General features: G+C 38.6%; 5 protein-coding genes across 5 annotated transcripts; 4 read left to right on the top strand and 1 right to left on the bottom strand.

Moving 5' to 3' along the window:
• Nucleotides 1–2,177: 2,177 nt before the first annotated feature.
• Nucleotides 2,178–6,013, top strand: BATDEDRAFT_29900 (U2 snRNP complex subunit RSE1; the record flags this gene model as incomplete). Its single annotated transcript, XM_006678479.1, has 4 exons — nucleotides 2,178–2,403; nucleotides 2,482–3,093; nucleotides 3,127–5,540; nucleotides 5,624–6,013. The coding sequence occupies 4 exons, from the start codon at nucleotides 2,178–2,180 to the stop codon at nucleotides 6,011–6,013; spliced, it is 3,642 nt and encodes a 1,213-aa protein (XP_006678542.1).
• A 390-nt stretch (nucleotides 6,014–6,403) lies between these two features.
• Nucleotides 6,404–8,717, bottom strand: BATDEDRAFT_24306 (uncharacterized protein; the record flags this gene model as incomplete). Its single annotated transcript, XM_006678342.1, has 8 exons — nucleotides 6,404–6,662; nucleotides 6,763–6,981; nucleotides 7,099–7,317; nucleotides 7,370–7,573; nucleotides 7,651–7,875; nucleotides 7,951–8,142; nucleotides 8,214–8,378; nucleotides 8,674–8,717. The coding sequence occupies 8 exons, from the start codon at nucleotides 8,715–8,717 to the stop codon at nucleotides 6,404–6,406; spliced, it is 1,527 nt and encodes a 508-aa protein (XP_006678405.1).
• A 249-nt stretch (nucleotides 8,718–8,966) lies between these two features.
• Nucleotides 8,967–10,487, top strand: BATDEDRAFT_19385 (uncharacterized protein). The gene is made up of 6 exons (XM_006678311.1): nucleotides 8,967–9,064; nucleotides 9,138–9,183; nucleotides 9,258–9,318; nucleotides 9,383–9,468; nucleotides 9,562–9,961; nucleotides 10,049–10,487. The coding sequence occupies exons 1-6, from the start codon at nucleotides 8,987–8,989 to the stop codon at nucleotides 10,374–10,376; spliced, it is 999 nt and encodes a 332-aa protein (XP_006678374.1). The 5' UTR covers nucleotides 8,967–8,986; the 3' UTR covers nucleotides 10,377–10,487.
• A 678-nt stretch (nucleotides 10,488–11,165) lies between these two features.
• Nucleotides 11,166–12,274, top strand: BATDEDRAFT_24304 (uncharacterized protein; the record flags this gene model as incomplete). The annotated part of the gene is made up of 2 exons (XM_006678341.1): nucleotides 11,166–11,624; nucleotides 11,696–12,274. The coding sequence occupies 2 exons, from the start codon at nucleotides 11,166–11,168 to the stop codon at nucleotides 12,272–12,274; spliced, it is 1,038 nt and encodes a 345-aa protein (XP_006678404.1).
• Nucleotides 12,275–14,572: 2,298 nt separating this feature from the next.
• BATDEDRAFT_88286 (uncharacterized protein) lies at nucleotides 14,573–16,342 on the top strand (the record flags this gene model as incomplete). The annotated part of the gene is made up of 2 exons (XM_006678659.1): nucleotides 14,573–14,705; nucleotides 14,838–16,342. 2 exons carry the CDS (start codon nucleotides 14,573–14,575, stop codon nucleotides 16,340–16,342), a joined length of 1,638 nt encoding a protein of 545 aa, XP_006678722.1.
• Nucleotides 16,343–16,497: the final 155 nt, after the last annotated feature.

The following is a 16,497-nucleotide window of genomic DNA, read 5'->3' as shown; positions in this document are numbered from 1 at the left end:
TCTACGCTTTGGCTTTTATCGGATGATACAGTTAAATATTTAAAAGTAGTAGACATGACATGCTTTACAGCCCACCATAAATCATCTACTATAAAATGTACAGTGGATTTTAACATTCTATACAACAGAGATGTAAATGAATGTAAATGCTTGGCTTGAGCTCGACTGCAAGCAGCATGTATCTCATTACAAAGCAACCGACCCTGAGCATGTCTGTTGAACCAAATCAAACATTTTGAATCAATCTCGGCATAGGCTGAATGCGTGGGTTTACCTGCCAAGTTTAGTGCGAGATGAATGGATATGTACGGCAGCATTCCTAGCATCCAGCCCTGATTAAACAAATTCTCGAGGATCTCATCCCAAACTCCGCCATGAGTAACTATATAATCGATGATGCAGGAATGACGATTGCACGATGCTTGATGGGCAGCAGTGATCAATGTACCAAAGTCTTTGACTCTGGGCAAGAGATATGCAAATATATCCAAATGACCGCGCGTAGCAGCTTGAACAAGTGCATTCTGAATATAAAAGTGATCAACACCTATACCCTTTTCAATGATTACTTTGACAACTGGGTAATGATCGGGGAAAAAGGTTGATACTAACAAGTCTTGACACGTCACGATAGGGTCTGATGTTTGTTGGTCATGAAGCATCTGATCAATGAATTGAGCATGTCCGTTTGTAGCAGCAACATGAAAGGCTCGACGAGCAGCACGAATGTTTCCTTTGAAAAGCAGCACGGCAGTGTGGTAATGTCCATTCCTAGCAGCAGGCTCAGGTCCATCAATTTCATCTATACTGTCATCATCACACAGATTGTGTTGATCAGCATATGTCATGAGTTCCAAATTACCACATGCCGCTGCGTGTTGTTTAAGATTGATAAAACCGGGAGAGAGATGCAACGCAGTGTTGTTTTCAGACAAAAGCTGCCAGATGATTGAGTCATGGTTGCGCTGTAAAGCCAGTTGGATGGAAGAGTCACTTGGCATAACATTGGGATAGATGCGTCTGAAAAGGGATACGAGCGAGGAATTACCGCCTTGGATTGCACCATTTAATGCGGCAGATGCTAAGCTGTCGTGATGGTCATGTGCATTTAAAAGTAAATGCTTGATAATATTGTAATGACCATTTGTAGCAGCAAGCATGCATCCGGAACATAATGTCGTGATGTCAAAAGATGGAGTCACACTCAATTCCAAGCAGCCCAATGCGCATGCGCACTCGAACAACAACTCCCGAATGCGCGTAGAAGAGGAATTATAATCCAACAGTTTGCATGCAATGTTGAAAATTCGACGTGCCACCACATTGGTTTCATCATAGGTGAGAGCGTCCATCGCATTTGTGGATAATTTCCTCACAAGACTATGGAGGGTGTTGAGAAAAGCAATACTGGAGTCGGGGTTGAGATGGTCGAGGTCCAACAAGGTACTCAAAGGGGACCAAGGAGTGTTGGTAAGCAATCGAACAACATTGCGTACACTGTGTGATTGAATGCATAGTGATTCCCATTCAAGCGAAAAATTGGGAAACTGTTTTAGTAAAGCAGTTGCCTTGAGAGGATCATTGTAGGCGAAACATCCAGCAAAAATAAGTCTAAGTACAGGAAGGGAAAGTGGTTGCTGTAGTCTGTTATGTATGTACTGAGTGTATGCACCAGCGTATGCGAATATCTGATTATGGATAAACCAAGGTAACAATGCGATACGATCAAGTAAGCGTGAATTGATGCAAGGATTTGGTGTCATGCAATGAATTTAAAAAATAGCGAGTGTGTAGAGAAGAGCGAGTATTTATAACAAATTTGATGCGGTTCAAGTATCAACCCGAAATGGTAGTCGGAATGAGAGTTTCAAGCTATTTGATTGGAACAACGGAACAAAAGATTACAGAGTTGACGGAAATAATCAATATCGGAACCTCACGAGTTTGCCGAGCCACTCGATTTAATTTAAATTTACATTTCAAATTATTTAATTCATGAACCAACTCAATCTATTCAATTCATTACAATTTATATTAAAACTCATGACAGTTTATTACAATTTATATTAAAATTCATTAAAATTCATGACAGTTTATTGTAAAAACTCCATCATAAACACGTGACTTTCAACTGATCAAATTTCAAATTTATTTGAAACTCAAACTTGACCGCCAAAATGCAACTTTATAATTTAACGCTGCAGCAGAGCGAGGCCATCACTTGCTCCGTCTTGGGAAACTTTTCTGGCATCAAGTCTCAAGAAATCGTAGTTGCGCACACTTCTGTTCTTGAACTGCTTAGACCCGATCCTTCCACTGGGAAAATAGTTTCTCTTTTATCGCATCAAGTGTTTGGTTTGATTAGATCTCTTGCTGCTTTTCGTCTGGCTGGTGCTTCTAAAGGTGTGTTGATCAGTCCTTGATATAAATTAAACTTTGATCATTAATGCTATTTTCTGTATTCAAACACTTGTATTCAAGATTATCTGGTTGTTGGTTCTGATTCTGGACGCATTGTCATTCTGGAATATAATCCTGCAAAAAACACATTCGACAAGGTGCATCAGGAAACCTATGGCAAGACTGGTGCTCGTAGAGTTGTTCCTGGTCAATATCTTGCGGCAGATCCAAAAGGTCGTGCTGTCATGATTGGTGCTATTGAAAAACAGAAACTTGCCTATATTCTCAACAGAGATTCTTCTCTTAAACTCACCATTTCCTCTCCTCTGGAAGCACATAAAACTGCTATAATTTGCCATGGAATTATTGGTGTTGATGTTGGATACGAAAATCCCATTTTTGCTAGCATTGAAGTCGACTATTCTGATGCAGATCAGGACCCTACTGGAGAAGCTGCTCGAGATGCTGAAAAAATGCTCACATATTATGAATTGGATCTTGGATTGAATCACATTGTTCGTAAATGGACTGAAAAGATTGACTTTTCTGCCAATCATTTAATTGCTATTCCCGGTGGTGATGATGGTCCATCTGGTGTACTGGTCTGTTCTGAAGGAAGAATCACTTGGAAGCATATGCAAAAACCCTCATTTTGCGTTCCTATTCCTCAAAGACCAGATCCTCTCACATCTGGTATTGATCCCAACGGCACAACTTCCACAGCAGTCATACCTGGCACCCAAAACAAGGTCATTGTTGTTTCTAGTGTTGTTCACAGACTCAAGCGTGGATTTTTTGTTCTTGCTCAAACAGAGGTTGGCGATGTTTTCAAAATCACTGTCGAGTGTACTGCCGACTCGAGCGGAAATGCTGGCCAAGTTCAAGCCATCAAAATCAAATACTTTGACACTATCCCCGTTGCCGTTAATCTATCCTTGTTAAAATCTGGATTTCTTTTTGCTGCCAGTGAATTTGGAAACCATTATCTGTATCAGATTGAGAACCTGGGTGATGATGACGAGTCTCAGGTCGAGTACAGCAGTGTGGATTTTCCTCAAGGCGATAGTCTTCCAGATTCTGACAGTATGCCTGTGGTTGCATTCATTCCTCGCGAACTTCGTAATCTTGCACCTGTAGATGAAATGGAATCCCTTTGTCCTTTGATTGATGCCAAGGTTTTGAACTTGACTGATGAAAACTCTCCACAAATCTATGCTCTTTGCGGTCGCGGATCAAGATCCACATTTCGAATCTTGCGCCATGGTCTAGATGTATCTGAGATGGCTGTATCCGAGTTGCCCGGAAACCCAAATGCTATTTGGACGGTTCGTCGGTCAGTCAGCGATATATATGACTCTTATATTATTATTTCATTCATCAATGCTACCTTGGTTTTGTCTATTGGTGAGACTGTCGAGGAAGTCACCGACACTGGCGTTCTTGCTACAACATCCACCATTACTGTTGGTCAATTGGGAGAAAATGCTCTTGTTCAAGTTTACCCACAAGGTATTCGGTATATTCGTGCAGATAAACGAGTCAGTGAATGGAAAGCGCCTACAAACCAATCCATTGTTTCTGCTGCATGCAATCAGCGCCAAGTTGTTGTTGCACTTTCAAACAACGAAATTGTATACTTTGAGCTGGATGTTAGTGGCCATTTAAACGAATTTCAGGATCGCAAGGAGATGTCTAGTCGAGTTTTATGTTTGTCACTGTCTCCAATTCCTACAGGAAGACTCCGTGCAAGATTTTTGGCAATTGGATGTGCAGACCTTACAGTGCGTATCTTGTCACTTGATCCAGAGTCATGTCTTCATCCTTTGAGTATGCAAGCGCTCAGTGCTCCGCCAGACTCGCTTGCAATGATTGATATGCCTGATCCTACTACTGGCGTATCCAACTTGTTTTTGAACATTGGTCTTGCCAACGGCGTATTACTTAAGACGTGTGTGGATTCAGGCTCTGGTAATATGTCGGATACTCGCATGCGATTTCTTGGTTCTCGCGGAGTGAAGCTGTTTTTACTTAAAATTCAAGGAGAAACTGGATTGCTTGCACTTTCTAGTCGTCCATGGATTTCTTTTACGTATCACTCTCGATCTAAACTGATGCCACTATCGTATGAATCTCTCGAGTATGGATCCAGTTTTTGCTCTGAACAGTGCACAGAGGGTATTGTTGCCATTACTGGAAACACTTTGCGAATTTTAAACACAGAAAAACTGGGTAGTGTGTTTAAGCAAGCGTCTATTCCGTTAAAATACACTCCTCGCAGGTTTATTTTTGATCAGGTTAGCCAAAACTTTGTTGTGATTGAGTCTGATCATGGTGTGTTTTGCCCATCTGATCGTGCAAAGATTCTTGAAACAAAAGCCACACTGGATGCAGATGAGGGCACTATTCCTGAAGAACTTGCTGTTGAACAGTTTGGTCATTCCAAAGCTGGTCCAGAAAGATGGGCCTCTTGTATTCGAGTTATCAGTCCTATACATGGCGAAACGTTACATTTGGAAGATCTTGACGATAACGAGGCCGCATTTTGTATTTCCTTTTGTATTTTTCAATCCAGTCTTACCACTACACATATTGTGGTGGGTACGGCGTCCAACGTCAATCTATCCTCATCATCATTCACAGAGGGATACCTCCGTGTTTACAAGCTGGCTCCTGATGGAACAAGTCTGGAGTTTTTGCATAAAACACCCATTAAAGGTATACCTAAAGTCATGTGCTCATTCCAAGGTCGTCTTCTTGTTGGTGTCGGTAGTCTCTTGCGTATATACGATTTAGGCAAAAAGAAAATGCTTCGCAAGTGCGAGTGCAAGGGATTCCCAACGACAATTGTTACCCTGCATACCCAAGGCAACCGCATAATTCTTGGCGATGCACAGGAATCAGTCCACTATGCCATGTACAGAGCTTTTGATAACCGTATTGTGATTTTTGCTGATGATACTATTCCACGATGGGTCACTGCTACATGCATGGTTGATTACGATACAGTGGTTGGTGGAGATAAAATGGGTAATATTTTTGTTAATCGGTTGTCTGCCGAGGTATCCAAAGGAATTGATGAAGATACTACTGGAAATCAAGCCATTTTTGATCGTGGATATTTGCAAGGTGCTCCACACAAGGTACACTTGCATTCTTGGTGCAAAAAGCCAATTAGTATGAGATTTGTCTTTTTGATACTAAATATATTGTGCTTGGTATCTAGGTTCACCACGAAGCGGATTTCTTTTTGGGTGAAACGCTCACCTCTTTGACAAAAACATCGCTTGTCCCTGGAGGTCGCGAGATTCTTCTCTACACAACCCTAATGGGAGGCATTGGTCTTCTCATTCCCTTTATCTCTAAAGATGATGTAGACTTTTTCCAAACACTAGAGATGACGATGCGTAGTGAATGTCCACCACTCTGTGGTCGCGACCACCTTGCTTACAGATCATTCTACACACCTGTTCATGCCATCATTGATGGTGACTTGTGTGAGATGTTCAACGTTATGGTTGGGGATAAAAAACGTGGGATTGCAGAAAGTGTGGATCGGAGTGTTGCCGATGTTGGTAAAAAACTAGAGGATATGCGCACTCGGGTTGCTTTTTAAGATATGAAATGAATGTGGTTTTCAAGACCGTTTAAACGGTAATATAAAATGAAGTATGATTTACAGCCGTATTCCACGTAGCATTAAATAAAAAAAGGTAGATTTCAATTTAAAGTGGTATGAATTGATGGTGATAACTGGTTATTTATTATTTTATACGATTCCAAATTATCTCAGTCAAATCTATTGTCAATGACTGAAAGCTGGTTCTGTTTAAAAATATATCAATCAAACAGAATATGCCTGCTAACACGTGGAGAATCTTTCAAACAGCAGTGCAAACCAATTGTCGAGCATACGCAACTATACTGGCAAGTGTTGGTTCTTGTCACGAAATCGGTAGCTTGAAAATATTGATGGGTTTAGGATGGTTGATTTTGGTGAATTTGATCATGCAAGGTTTTCTTTTTTGAGATGAGGGGTTTGTACAGTCTTTCGTATATCTTTGAGAATAAAAGACAGCGTTTTTTGAGATGTTCTTACATCTTTTAAACTTTTTACATCAACTTGCCCATTGCTTTTTACCATGTTGGGATTGCTTTTCAAGTAGTTTCGTAGCCAATCAATCAAATGGTCTTTATCCAAATACGCGCTCAAGCCCAGATGAGTAGATATGCAACTCAAATCGTTATACAATAGATTATTTAAACTGCACGTTGCAAAAACATTCCATGTGGGTTTAGCAATCAAATTTTACTGATTAGTTTTTTTGGTTTTGTCCATTTAAAATTTTTAGTTGCAAAACTTACTCTTTAACCATGATGGTGGTTTGTAAAAGAGGGTTATTTGATGTGTGATCATAAAAATCCGACTTTTGAAAATCAATAGCACCCTCTTTGGAAACAAGATATGGATTGTCTTTTAGAAGCTGCTCTATATCCTGAATATGTTGGATTCGATTCTTGTGATAAATTTCTCCCAAGTGGGTAAAAATGGTAATCAGCCGTGGAAAGCTCAGTGACGATAGACTAGATTATATTGATTTCAAAGATGACAATATATGATGAATATTGAGCCTCACAAGATACAAAGTGTGAATCAAGCAGCCAATGTCAAAATTTGAAAAAGTACCAGAAAAAACTGACCATTTGATGTGAATAGGTTTTTCTGATGCAATAGGTTTGCCATAGGGTGTACTTGGAGGTACAGGTAGAGAAAAGATGCCACCGTTTTTGGGTAGACGTATGTTTTTTTGCAGAATATAGTCGTATATATATTCTAGATAATCTCTTTTGGAACGCACCACCGCTATTCCAAATAGATAGCATAGCGATTCCAACCAATAGCGCTCGATATATGGATGACTTGATTAGGGTTAGAGCAGTCGAAAAAAAACAATCATAAACAATAGTATACCTGTTTAAATCTAGAATGTTGCAGCCGTTATCTCCTTTATCAAATACCCGCTGCAAATCTAATGATCCATCCAAGCCCAACAGATGCGGGTTAAACCAAAGATGTGCATTGATATAGTTTGAAAGCTCTGATGTTGTTTTGGCCACACGTATATCGTGTTCAATAAATATTTTTTGTACTTGCTGATGAGAACATTGCTTTAACCTATTTAAATATATTAGATTAAACCATTCAAGATTTACAGCACGGAGTGATGAATTTTAACAAGACATGCTTCATACTTTGATTCGAGTAGTTGCATATCACTATTTGTCAGCCTGGATTTAGTAATGTCTTTACTTGGCAGTCCAAGTTTTTTAAAAATGTCGTTTATGATTGTTGGATTGGATTTGCTTTTCAGGATAAAAACCATTACACTTTCCATGAATTCTTCCTTGCTGTTACTGATGGATATTTCAAATACCGAGCATAGAGCATATATGATGAATTTTGGATAGTCTTCAGGCCTAGATATTCACAAAAATAGTTGGTTGTTTACATACTGATAAGCAAGATTTGGTAAGCTACCAAGCAAGACGTACCAGGCAGTTGACAGTTGATTGACAACCAGTCCTGGAGCCTTTAAATTAATGGTTCCATCTGAATTTGTAAATGAAGGATTTGACATGATGTGTTTTTTTAATGATTGTACGAGTTCCTTGGTTGATTTAATGGGTAAAAGTCCTGTGAGTTTTGTCAATTCATCTTTAGACAAAAGTGATAGACCTTTCCAGCTATATTTAGAATGTATGTTTTACAACTGGAATTAGCATAAATGACACTACCAAAAAAGTGTTGATATTACCTTTTTAGAAACATCGAAGTGACCGCTGTCTGGACGACTGGATTCTGAAGTTGTAAATCATCCTCGACTATTTCTGATTCCTGGATTCGAGTTTGATTGGATGATTTTAACCCTGTATGCTTTAATATTGTTTTATACTGTCGATGTTTTATTGATGGTTTTGTTCTATTACACAATATAAAATCAACACATGAGATTGAATATAGAACAATTATTTCAAACCAAGACTGCTCAACTGATTGTGTGAACTGATGGTCAAATGTGATTTATAATGCAATCTTTTGCATGAATGCATGATTTCTATAAAGGATGCTCGATATACGCAGAGAGCATGAGCATTCATGCTCTGACAGGCTTGTTTGATCATTATCATATTTTATAAAATGTAACAAAATAAGGGTGTCAAAATGCATGATAAACAATCTCATGTTTGATTGGCTCCAATTCTTATCCAATTTACTGTGCAGCGTGCTTTTGAACCCATAAAGTTTGCTGACTTGACATGGTCTCAATCGTCTGGCAGTAACATTGCGAGTTACTGTGTATTGTCTAGAGTCGACACTGCAGAACCATGTTTGATTCTCGACTGGGTTTAATAGTGAATATTGTAAATTCCATTGAAAAACTCGGCTTTTAATAGGAAACCAACACATTTGATTATTCAAGACAATTACTGCAAGATGATGCTCTGTTTGGTGTGAAGACAATTGAAAAATAAAGGTTTAGATTTCATGCAACTTCAATTCCTTGTCTGGCATTAATCTATTCAAGTCATGTCAATTCTATTATTGGGACTAGATGCTTATAACAAGACGGTTCCTAATCCAAATAATGATATTTTGAAAGAATTGGTACTTGTTGTATTCATGTTTAGAATTAAACTGCAGTAATGGCTTACATTGGCTTCATATCAACAATATTTAGGGCCCAGAGAATGTTGCGATTGCTTCACTCATGTTGATTATTAATGGTAATTTGCTATGGTCAGCAGTGCAGTTGTATTGCTATTGATGCTCATTCATGTTGTGACTGTCTTTTATCCAGGTCTCATCTCAATGTATTTTGGTCTTGGGTTGGAAATCACTATTTTTATATCTGCACTTCGGTATGACTTGTTGTTTGAACTCGAGTTGAAACCAATGACTAAATCAAACCACCCTTGTATCTAGATGTGTTGTCCAGCTCACAATTCTTGGATATATTTTAAAGCCAATCTTTGATATAGACAGTCCATTTTTTGTACTGGCTTTAGCAGGTAAGCTACTCATGACTATAGTCTAATTATGATCAAGTGTGATCAATCTGTACTTGGAGTAATTAAAATTTTAATGTTACTGCTTTATTTTAGCACTATTGGCTATTATTTCAGCATCAGAGATTGTATGGGGCCGTACACCCTATCGCCATCAATTTATGTTCCTCTCAGTGCTGCTTTCCATTGCCTCTAGCACTTTTATCATCAGTTGGATTGGCAATGCTTATGCCATTCGTGCAGATCAATGGCTTTCTGCACGACAATTTATTCCCACCATGGGAATGGTGCTTGGCAATTCCATGTCTGCTGTCGCTATTGGGCTGAGTAGTGTCATGACCCAGCTAATTGATCAAAAAGATCGTATTGAAATGCATTTGTCTTTTGGAGCATCACGATGGGAAGCTGCTCGACCTGTTTGTGTCGAGGCCATTAAGCTTGCGCTGCTGCCTACTATAAATTCAATGAGCATTATTGGACTTGTTTCTATTCCTGGGTAAATACACTGTTTAACCCTCTTGTGGCTTAACACATGATTCTGATATATGCTAATCCATTCAAACTGTGTTGATGATGATTCAAGAATGATGACGGGTCAGATTCTTGGCGGATCCAGTGTTGAAAATGCTGTATACTACCAGGAAATTATCATGTTTATGATTACTGCTTCTTGCTGCATTTCAACAGTGGCAGCCGTCCTTACAGCCGTATTTGTAATATTTGACGACAAGGCGCGATTGAGAATAGACTGGGTTGTCAAGAGTCGGGGCAAAGCTGACTATAAGAAAATGTTTTCTGGTTATGTTATGCGAGTCAAATCTTTGTTTAGTGCAAGGCGATCAAATAGAAACGGCAGTTCTACCGATACTTTGTCTGCCGAATGCGATCCTCTTTTGCCCATAAGCACTTGAGCTTTTTACTGCCATTTGACTAGAGCGCTACCAACTATCTTGCTAGATTTACAATCAAGGTCAAGGCAGTTTTTTTGGACTTTTAAATACAATTCTAGTTTTAATTCGTTGTACTCTACACTATGTGTTATGCATGGTTTGACTGCGTATCTTGTTTTATTCATTGCTGTATTCATGTAAAGTGGAATATTTTATGTATTTATCTTGCAGTCATTACTCTGGAATAAACAATGGTTAAATATTTGTATTTTTTACCACGAATTGACTTTGAACATTTGGTCATTTTGTACAAGATTCAAGAATGAGCAATATGGAGTGTTGTGTAGAATAACACGAGTGTTTGAAAATACTGCATGCCATTGCTGTGTTCTAATATCAAATATGTTTGCAATCTAGTACAAGAGAACATCTCGGCAATACAACAGCTGCTTCCATACCAGCCATCAGCAAAATGTCAGTAAACTCCATTAAAAGTTTAAAGAGCACAATGTTGTACACTAGACATACCAATCATTTCATGCGACCAGCCATTTATTATAAATTAAAACCGTTTAATATTCTATTCTACGTGAATACGACTGTAAATCAATTTTTTAATCGGGTGTGAGTCATTTTATGAAAATACCATTTACTCTACATATTTGATCGAATAGTTGTGCGTGGATGTCCACGTGAAAAGCTATTAATCGATCGGAATATATCACATAGAGTGTATCTATATTTGTATATGTTATTTACACAAATGTATTTTATCCACTCAATTGAGCATACATTTTCTGATCATTTACAATGAGTTTGAATTCGCTGAATATAGTGGGAATGTCTCTTTGTGGAATCTCTATAGGAGGCCATTTGATTATTCTCAAGCGTTTAGCCCTTGACTTGTTTTCCAAAAACCACGCAGGTCGTACGCTCAAGCAGGCCTTGTTTGTTCTCAACATGTTGTCGATTATCTTGCAATTGATTCAAATTAGTATAGCATCAATGTACTCGGGAGTTCCATTGCCACGTCAAGATACGCTTCATATTATACGTGGCATTTTATCCGGGCTTTCTATTGGTGGGGTTGGATGTCTTCAGCTTGAGATTCGTATTATTTTTAGTTCGTTTTTCAACAAAAGTGTGCAGCATTGGCACTTTTGGACAGATGCCAACAAGACACGAATTCGTGTTGCAGTCATTCTCTTGCATCTCATTGTATTTTGGCCAGAATATATCAAGTTTTATACTGCTCCATGGATCCAAACAGTACGTTTCAACATTTACGTCGAGTCATTTATATTGGTTCACGATAATTTATTTTTCTAATATCTCGATAGTGGGAATTTATCGGTGTTTTTATCAACGTAACCATTGTGATTGTTACAAGTTTCTCTCAAGCCATTATTATAATACGAAAGTTGGAGAAACATCAAGCTGGACCAGCAACTCAACAGCCAACGTGGACACGCAATCGGCTTGCCACTTTTTTAATCTTGACATTTATGGTAAACTTGGCTGGAGTCGTGGCCATTTTTTTGGAAGCCATTCATCTCAACACCACCAATGATCCAAATGAACAGATCCGAATGATCTTGGATGCCATTGCAATATCGTGTATTGGCTTTGAGCTAGTATGCGAGTCATACATTATTGTCAGGGTTGTCGATATTGTGGCACATTCCAACTCTGACCCAAGTATAAGTGCCAACGAAAAAACTATATCAGTAATGGAGTTTCAAAAATCGCAGTGCATTCCGGTCACACCATTTCAAGCACTTTCCGTCATTTCAAAAAATCATGACCGTTCAAATTTGGTAAACTATCTTTCCAATTATCCTTGGCCTACAGATCCAGACAAGACCCAAACCACTGAAGAAAGTGACCAGTTTGTTTCAACTAAAACTGCAAGCATCTAGATTTTTCAATAAAATCATTTTGCATTGGATTTGTGCTTTATTGGTTGGGGGTTTACCGCCATATTCATATAAATAAAACGCTAAACAAGGCAGCAAGTGTATAATAGTATCATGAAATGATTGTCAATTTACCGTACAGTATTGTGCCATGAACTGTTTGACAAGGCATTCACATTACAGTTTCAGTCAGCCCCATTTGTCCGACTCTTCAAACTGAAAGTTACAAGTAAATATTGAGTAATTGACAGAAAACACCAATTGGATTGCTGAATGTGTAATCCTTGTTTTGTTTAACTAGAACGCAAGCATATTCGATATTTTAAAATACAAATACGAGTTTGATTGTGAATACCGTATGATGGACGTGTTTATTCAGGAACTGAGAATGTCATTTGTAGTGAGCACAAGCATCCAACTAGTCCTATCAAAAAACAAACAGTTATTATCAAGTACAAAGAGTGTTTCATTTATCTGAACACAATTCAGGGAGTGTCGGAATAAAGCACCTTTTTTTGACTGTAGGCTTTGTTTAAATATTCTCTGAATTTTAGTTACAGCTAGTGGCAATGGGATAAAAAGGGAGTTTAGCAGCCATGTATGTATTTGGCACAGCATTCCATACAAAAAATCTGCTGATTATCATTTTAGCTACAGTTTTGAAATCAGGGCGGGTGAAACCATATGTATTCACTTTTTGCGAAAGCATGCACTGAATTTCCTACACTCTGGATTATATTGCAGACGGAGGTGATAACATGATGTCACCTATTGCTTACAAGTCTGACGAGTTGATTGCAGATTCATTGGCAATGTGCATTGAGCGTCGTGGAACCATCACGCCAGCTGTTGAAGGTCGTTTCCCCAAAATCCGAGATTCTGATGCTTTATTTGAGCCCTGATCCATTGCTAAAACAGTTTGACATGATCGGTTCAACTCTTTCAAATGCATATTGTGTATTGCTTAAATAGATGCTATCTTGATGGTAATTCAAGTTCATCCTTTACAAATCTTAATAAACAAAAATACAAGGATTTATATGGTTTTTTGAATGACAGTCAATAGTCTAGTGTGTTGGATAATATTGAAATGGTTTGTTCAAGTGTAGTAGATCCAACACAGGTTGCTGGAGATGAAGGCGTGTTGCAGCCCTGATTGAGAGCCCAACAGCAGCAGGTGCATTTTTGCTTGCAATAGTGGCCCTTTGGTAGCTACACGAATAAATGACCAATAATTATTCAGGAATAAGCATTTGTATTGGCTGCATTTTCATAACAGCAATTGGTTCACTTTTTTGGCATCAAGGCATATACGCTAGCCAATAGTATGCTTGAGGTTATGCTAATAGTAGTAGTAAATGCGAGACTTGTCGAGATTTAATTCCATTTACAAATCACCCTTATACAGCTATCCAAGCATTCCATCTCTTGTTTTCAGCTGTAATTCAGGCTTACAGCCATATTCACGTCGACTGGAACACTGAATAAGGGAGTCGGTGCATAGTAAACAATCAGTCTCATGGTATACTCGTTTCAAATTCCACTAAATGTGCTAAACAGCACTGCCTTTGAACTCACTAAAGGTTACTGATTTCCATTGTATTCATTTCTATGTGGAGCAACTCAACAAATGCTCACATTACAACTTCAGGCAATCCCACTTGTTCAATCTCCAATTCTTCTTTCTTACAAACCAAACTTACAATCATTACTGAACTCGAATCCAAACGTATCTGAAATTCAGAATACAACAATGAGTGTGTGCAGAGTACTATTGACGACACCAAACCAGCCAAACTCAATCACCAAATTAGAATGGATCTGGTTCAAATTTGGTGATGGTATAACGTATGGCTATACAAAAAGGGAGGTTTAAAATGATAGTTGCATTGTATAATAGACTTTATGTTCAACTAAAAGTATTGATTTGTAGTAATCACTAAAATGTTTAATTATTGTATATTTTAAAGGCAGTCGTAAAATACAGAAAAATGACTAGTTTATGTCAACCAAACTTGGAGTGTCGGAATAAAAACAACTTTCCAATTATAGATCCTATTCAAATACTTTCTAAATTTAGTTACAGCTAGTGGCAATGGGATAAAAAGGGAGTTTAGCAGCCATGTATGTATTTCGCACAGCATTCCATACAAAAAATCTGCTGATCATCATTTTAGCTACAGTTTTGAAATCAGGGCGGGTGAAACCATATGTATTCACTTTTTGCGAAAGCATGCACTGAATTTCCTATATAAATGGCAGACTTCACGATATCAAACTACCATCATCCAAATCTCAATCATGAATTCTTCACTATTCTCAGTCATATTTGCTCTTGCTGTTAGCTATACTGTTGCTGTTCCAACAAAGGCTGGAACTTCAATTCGTCCAAACGGATTCGCACCCAACAAAATTACACTTGTTCATACAAATGGTGAGTTGAAATAGATGGATTGCTAAACTACGTTTCATCAAGTCATAGTTTGTAGACAATATGGTTTGAATATTAAGCTATTGATGACAATTCACGAAAATCTGTACTGATTTTATCATGTCACTGTTTTAGATATACACGCTCATCTTGACCAGTTTAATGTTGGCGGTGTGGACTGCTCTCAGGCAGAAATTGACGCAAACACTTGCTATGGTGGTATAGCTCGTATCAAAACAGCTGTTGACCAGATTCGAAAAAATGCCAAGGACGTTTTGATGCTGGATGCAGGCGATCAATTCCAAGGCACCATGTTTTTCAATACATTTGGTGGAAAGCCATCTGCTGAATTCATGAATGATCTGAAATATGATGCCATGTCTTTAGGAAACCACGAGTTTGATCGTGGTGTCGGTTATCTAGCCGACTTTATCAAATCACTCAATTTCCCAGCTCTTTCATCCAATATTGAGTTGACGACAGCGCCAAGGCTTAAAGATGCAGGTGTCGTGCCATATATCTACTTGGAAAAGTACTCTCTTGCCATTATTGGATACATTACCAAGACAACTGCAGAGATTACCACTGGAGGAAGGGATGTCAAGTTTTATGATCCTGTTGCGCCAGTCCAGAAATATGTCGACGAACTGCACAGCCAGGGCATTAAGCGTATCATTTGTGTTTCTCACAATGGATATCACCAGGACCAGTATCTTGCCCAAAATACCAAGGGAGTCCAGCTCATTGTTGGTGGACACTCGCACTCTCTTCTCTTAAAAGACACATCGCTTCCTAATGTCGAGGGTCTGTATCCAACTGTGGTAAAGAATCTTGAAGGAAAGGATACCTATGTGGTCCAGGCTCACCGTTTTGGCGACTATCTTGGATATCTCGAACTTGAATGGGATTTGTTTGACAACATGAAACCACCTAAAGGCGATCCCATACTTCTTGATCAACAGTTTACGCCCAATCCCGAATATCAAGCCAAAGTAGATAAGCTTCGTGAATCTTTTTCGAGTCTTTCTGAAAAAATTCTTGGCAAATCTTTGGGAGATTTCCTTGTTGAAGACTGCATTACTGGTGAGTGTGCATTTGGAAATCTAGTGACTGATTGTATGATTGAAAATCATAAAGAGGAAGGTGCTCAAATCGCCATGGTGAACTCTGGTGCAATCCGAGCATCTATTCTCAAGGGACCAGTGTCCCATGCCGATATCATGATCATTGCACCGTTTGGCAGTGTGGTCGCAAGTTTTAAATACTCGGGCAAGCAAATCATGAAACTTCTTGAAAACTCTGCAGCCATGTACAATCCCATTTTGAAAAAAAGTATCATTACTGTCCCTCAGTATTCTGGCTTGACGTTTGATTTTGACTCCAAGAAACCTATTGGTAGCAAAATCACCAAAGTTCTTGTAGGCGGTAAACCTTTGGAGATGGATACCTTGTACAATTTCTACACTCTGGATTATATTGCAGAAGGAGGTGATAACATGATACCGCCTATTGCTTACAAGTCTGACGAGTTGATTGCAGATTCATTGGCAATGTGCATTGAGCGTCGTGGAACCATCACGCCAGCTGTTGAAGGTCGTTTCCCCAAAATCCGAGATTCTGATGCTTTATTTGAGCCCTGATCCATTGCTAAAACAGTTTGACATGATTGGTTCAACTCTTTCAAATGCATATTGTGTATTGCTTAAATAGATGCTATCTTGATGGTAATTCAAGCTCATCCTTTACAAATCTTAATAAACAAAAATACAAGGATTTATATGGTTTTTTGAATGAC

This window comes from Batrachochytrium dendrobatidis, assembly GCF_000203795.2.
Source record: "Batrachochytrium dendrobatidis JAM81 unplaced genomic scaffold BATDEscaffold_5, whole genome shotgun sequence".
NCBI lineage: Eukaryota > Fungi > Chytridiomycota > Chytridiomycetes > Rhizophydiales > Batrachochytrium > Batrachochytrium dendrobatidis.
This window is presented reverse-complemented; position numbering and strand designations above follow the sequence as displayed.

What these genes read in the sequence shown, in the direction of transcription:
- BATDEDRAFT_19385 (XM_006678311.1), top strand. Translation starts at nt 8,987, where the DNA reads ATGTCAATTCTATTATTGGGACTAGATGCTTATAACAAGACGGTTCCT. An exon ending in ACTCATGTTGATTATTAATG is followed by an intron (nt 9,184 to 9,257) that starts GTAATTTGCTAT and finishes TCTTTTATCCAG; the next exon opens with GTCTCATCTCAATGTATTTT. An exon ending in GGACTTGTTTCTATTCCTGG is followed by an intron (nt 9,962 to 10,048) that starts GTAAATACACTG and finishes TGATGATTCAAG; the next exon opens with AATGATGACGGGTCAGATTC.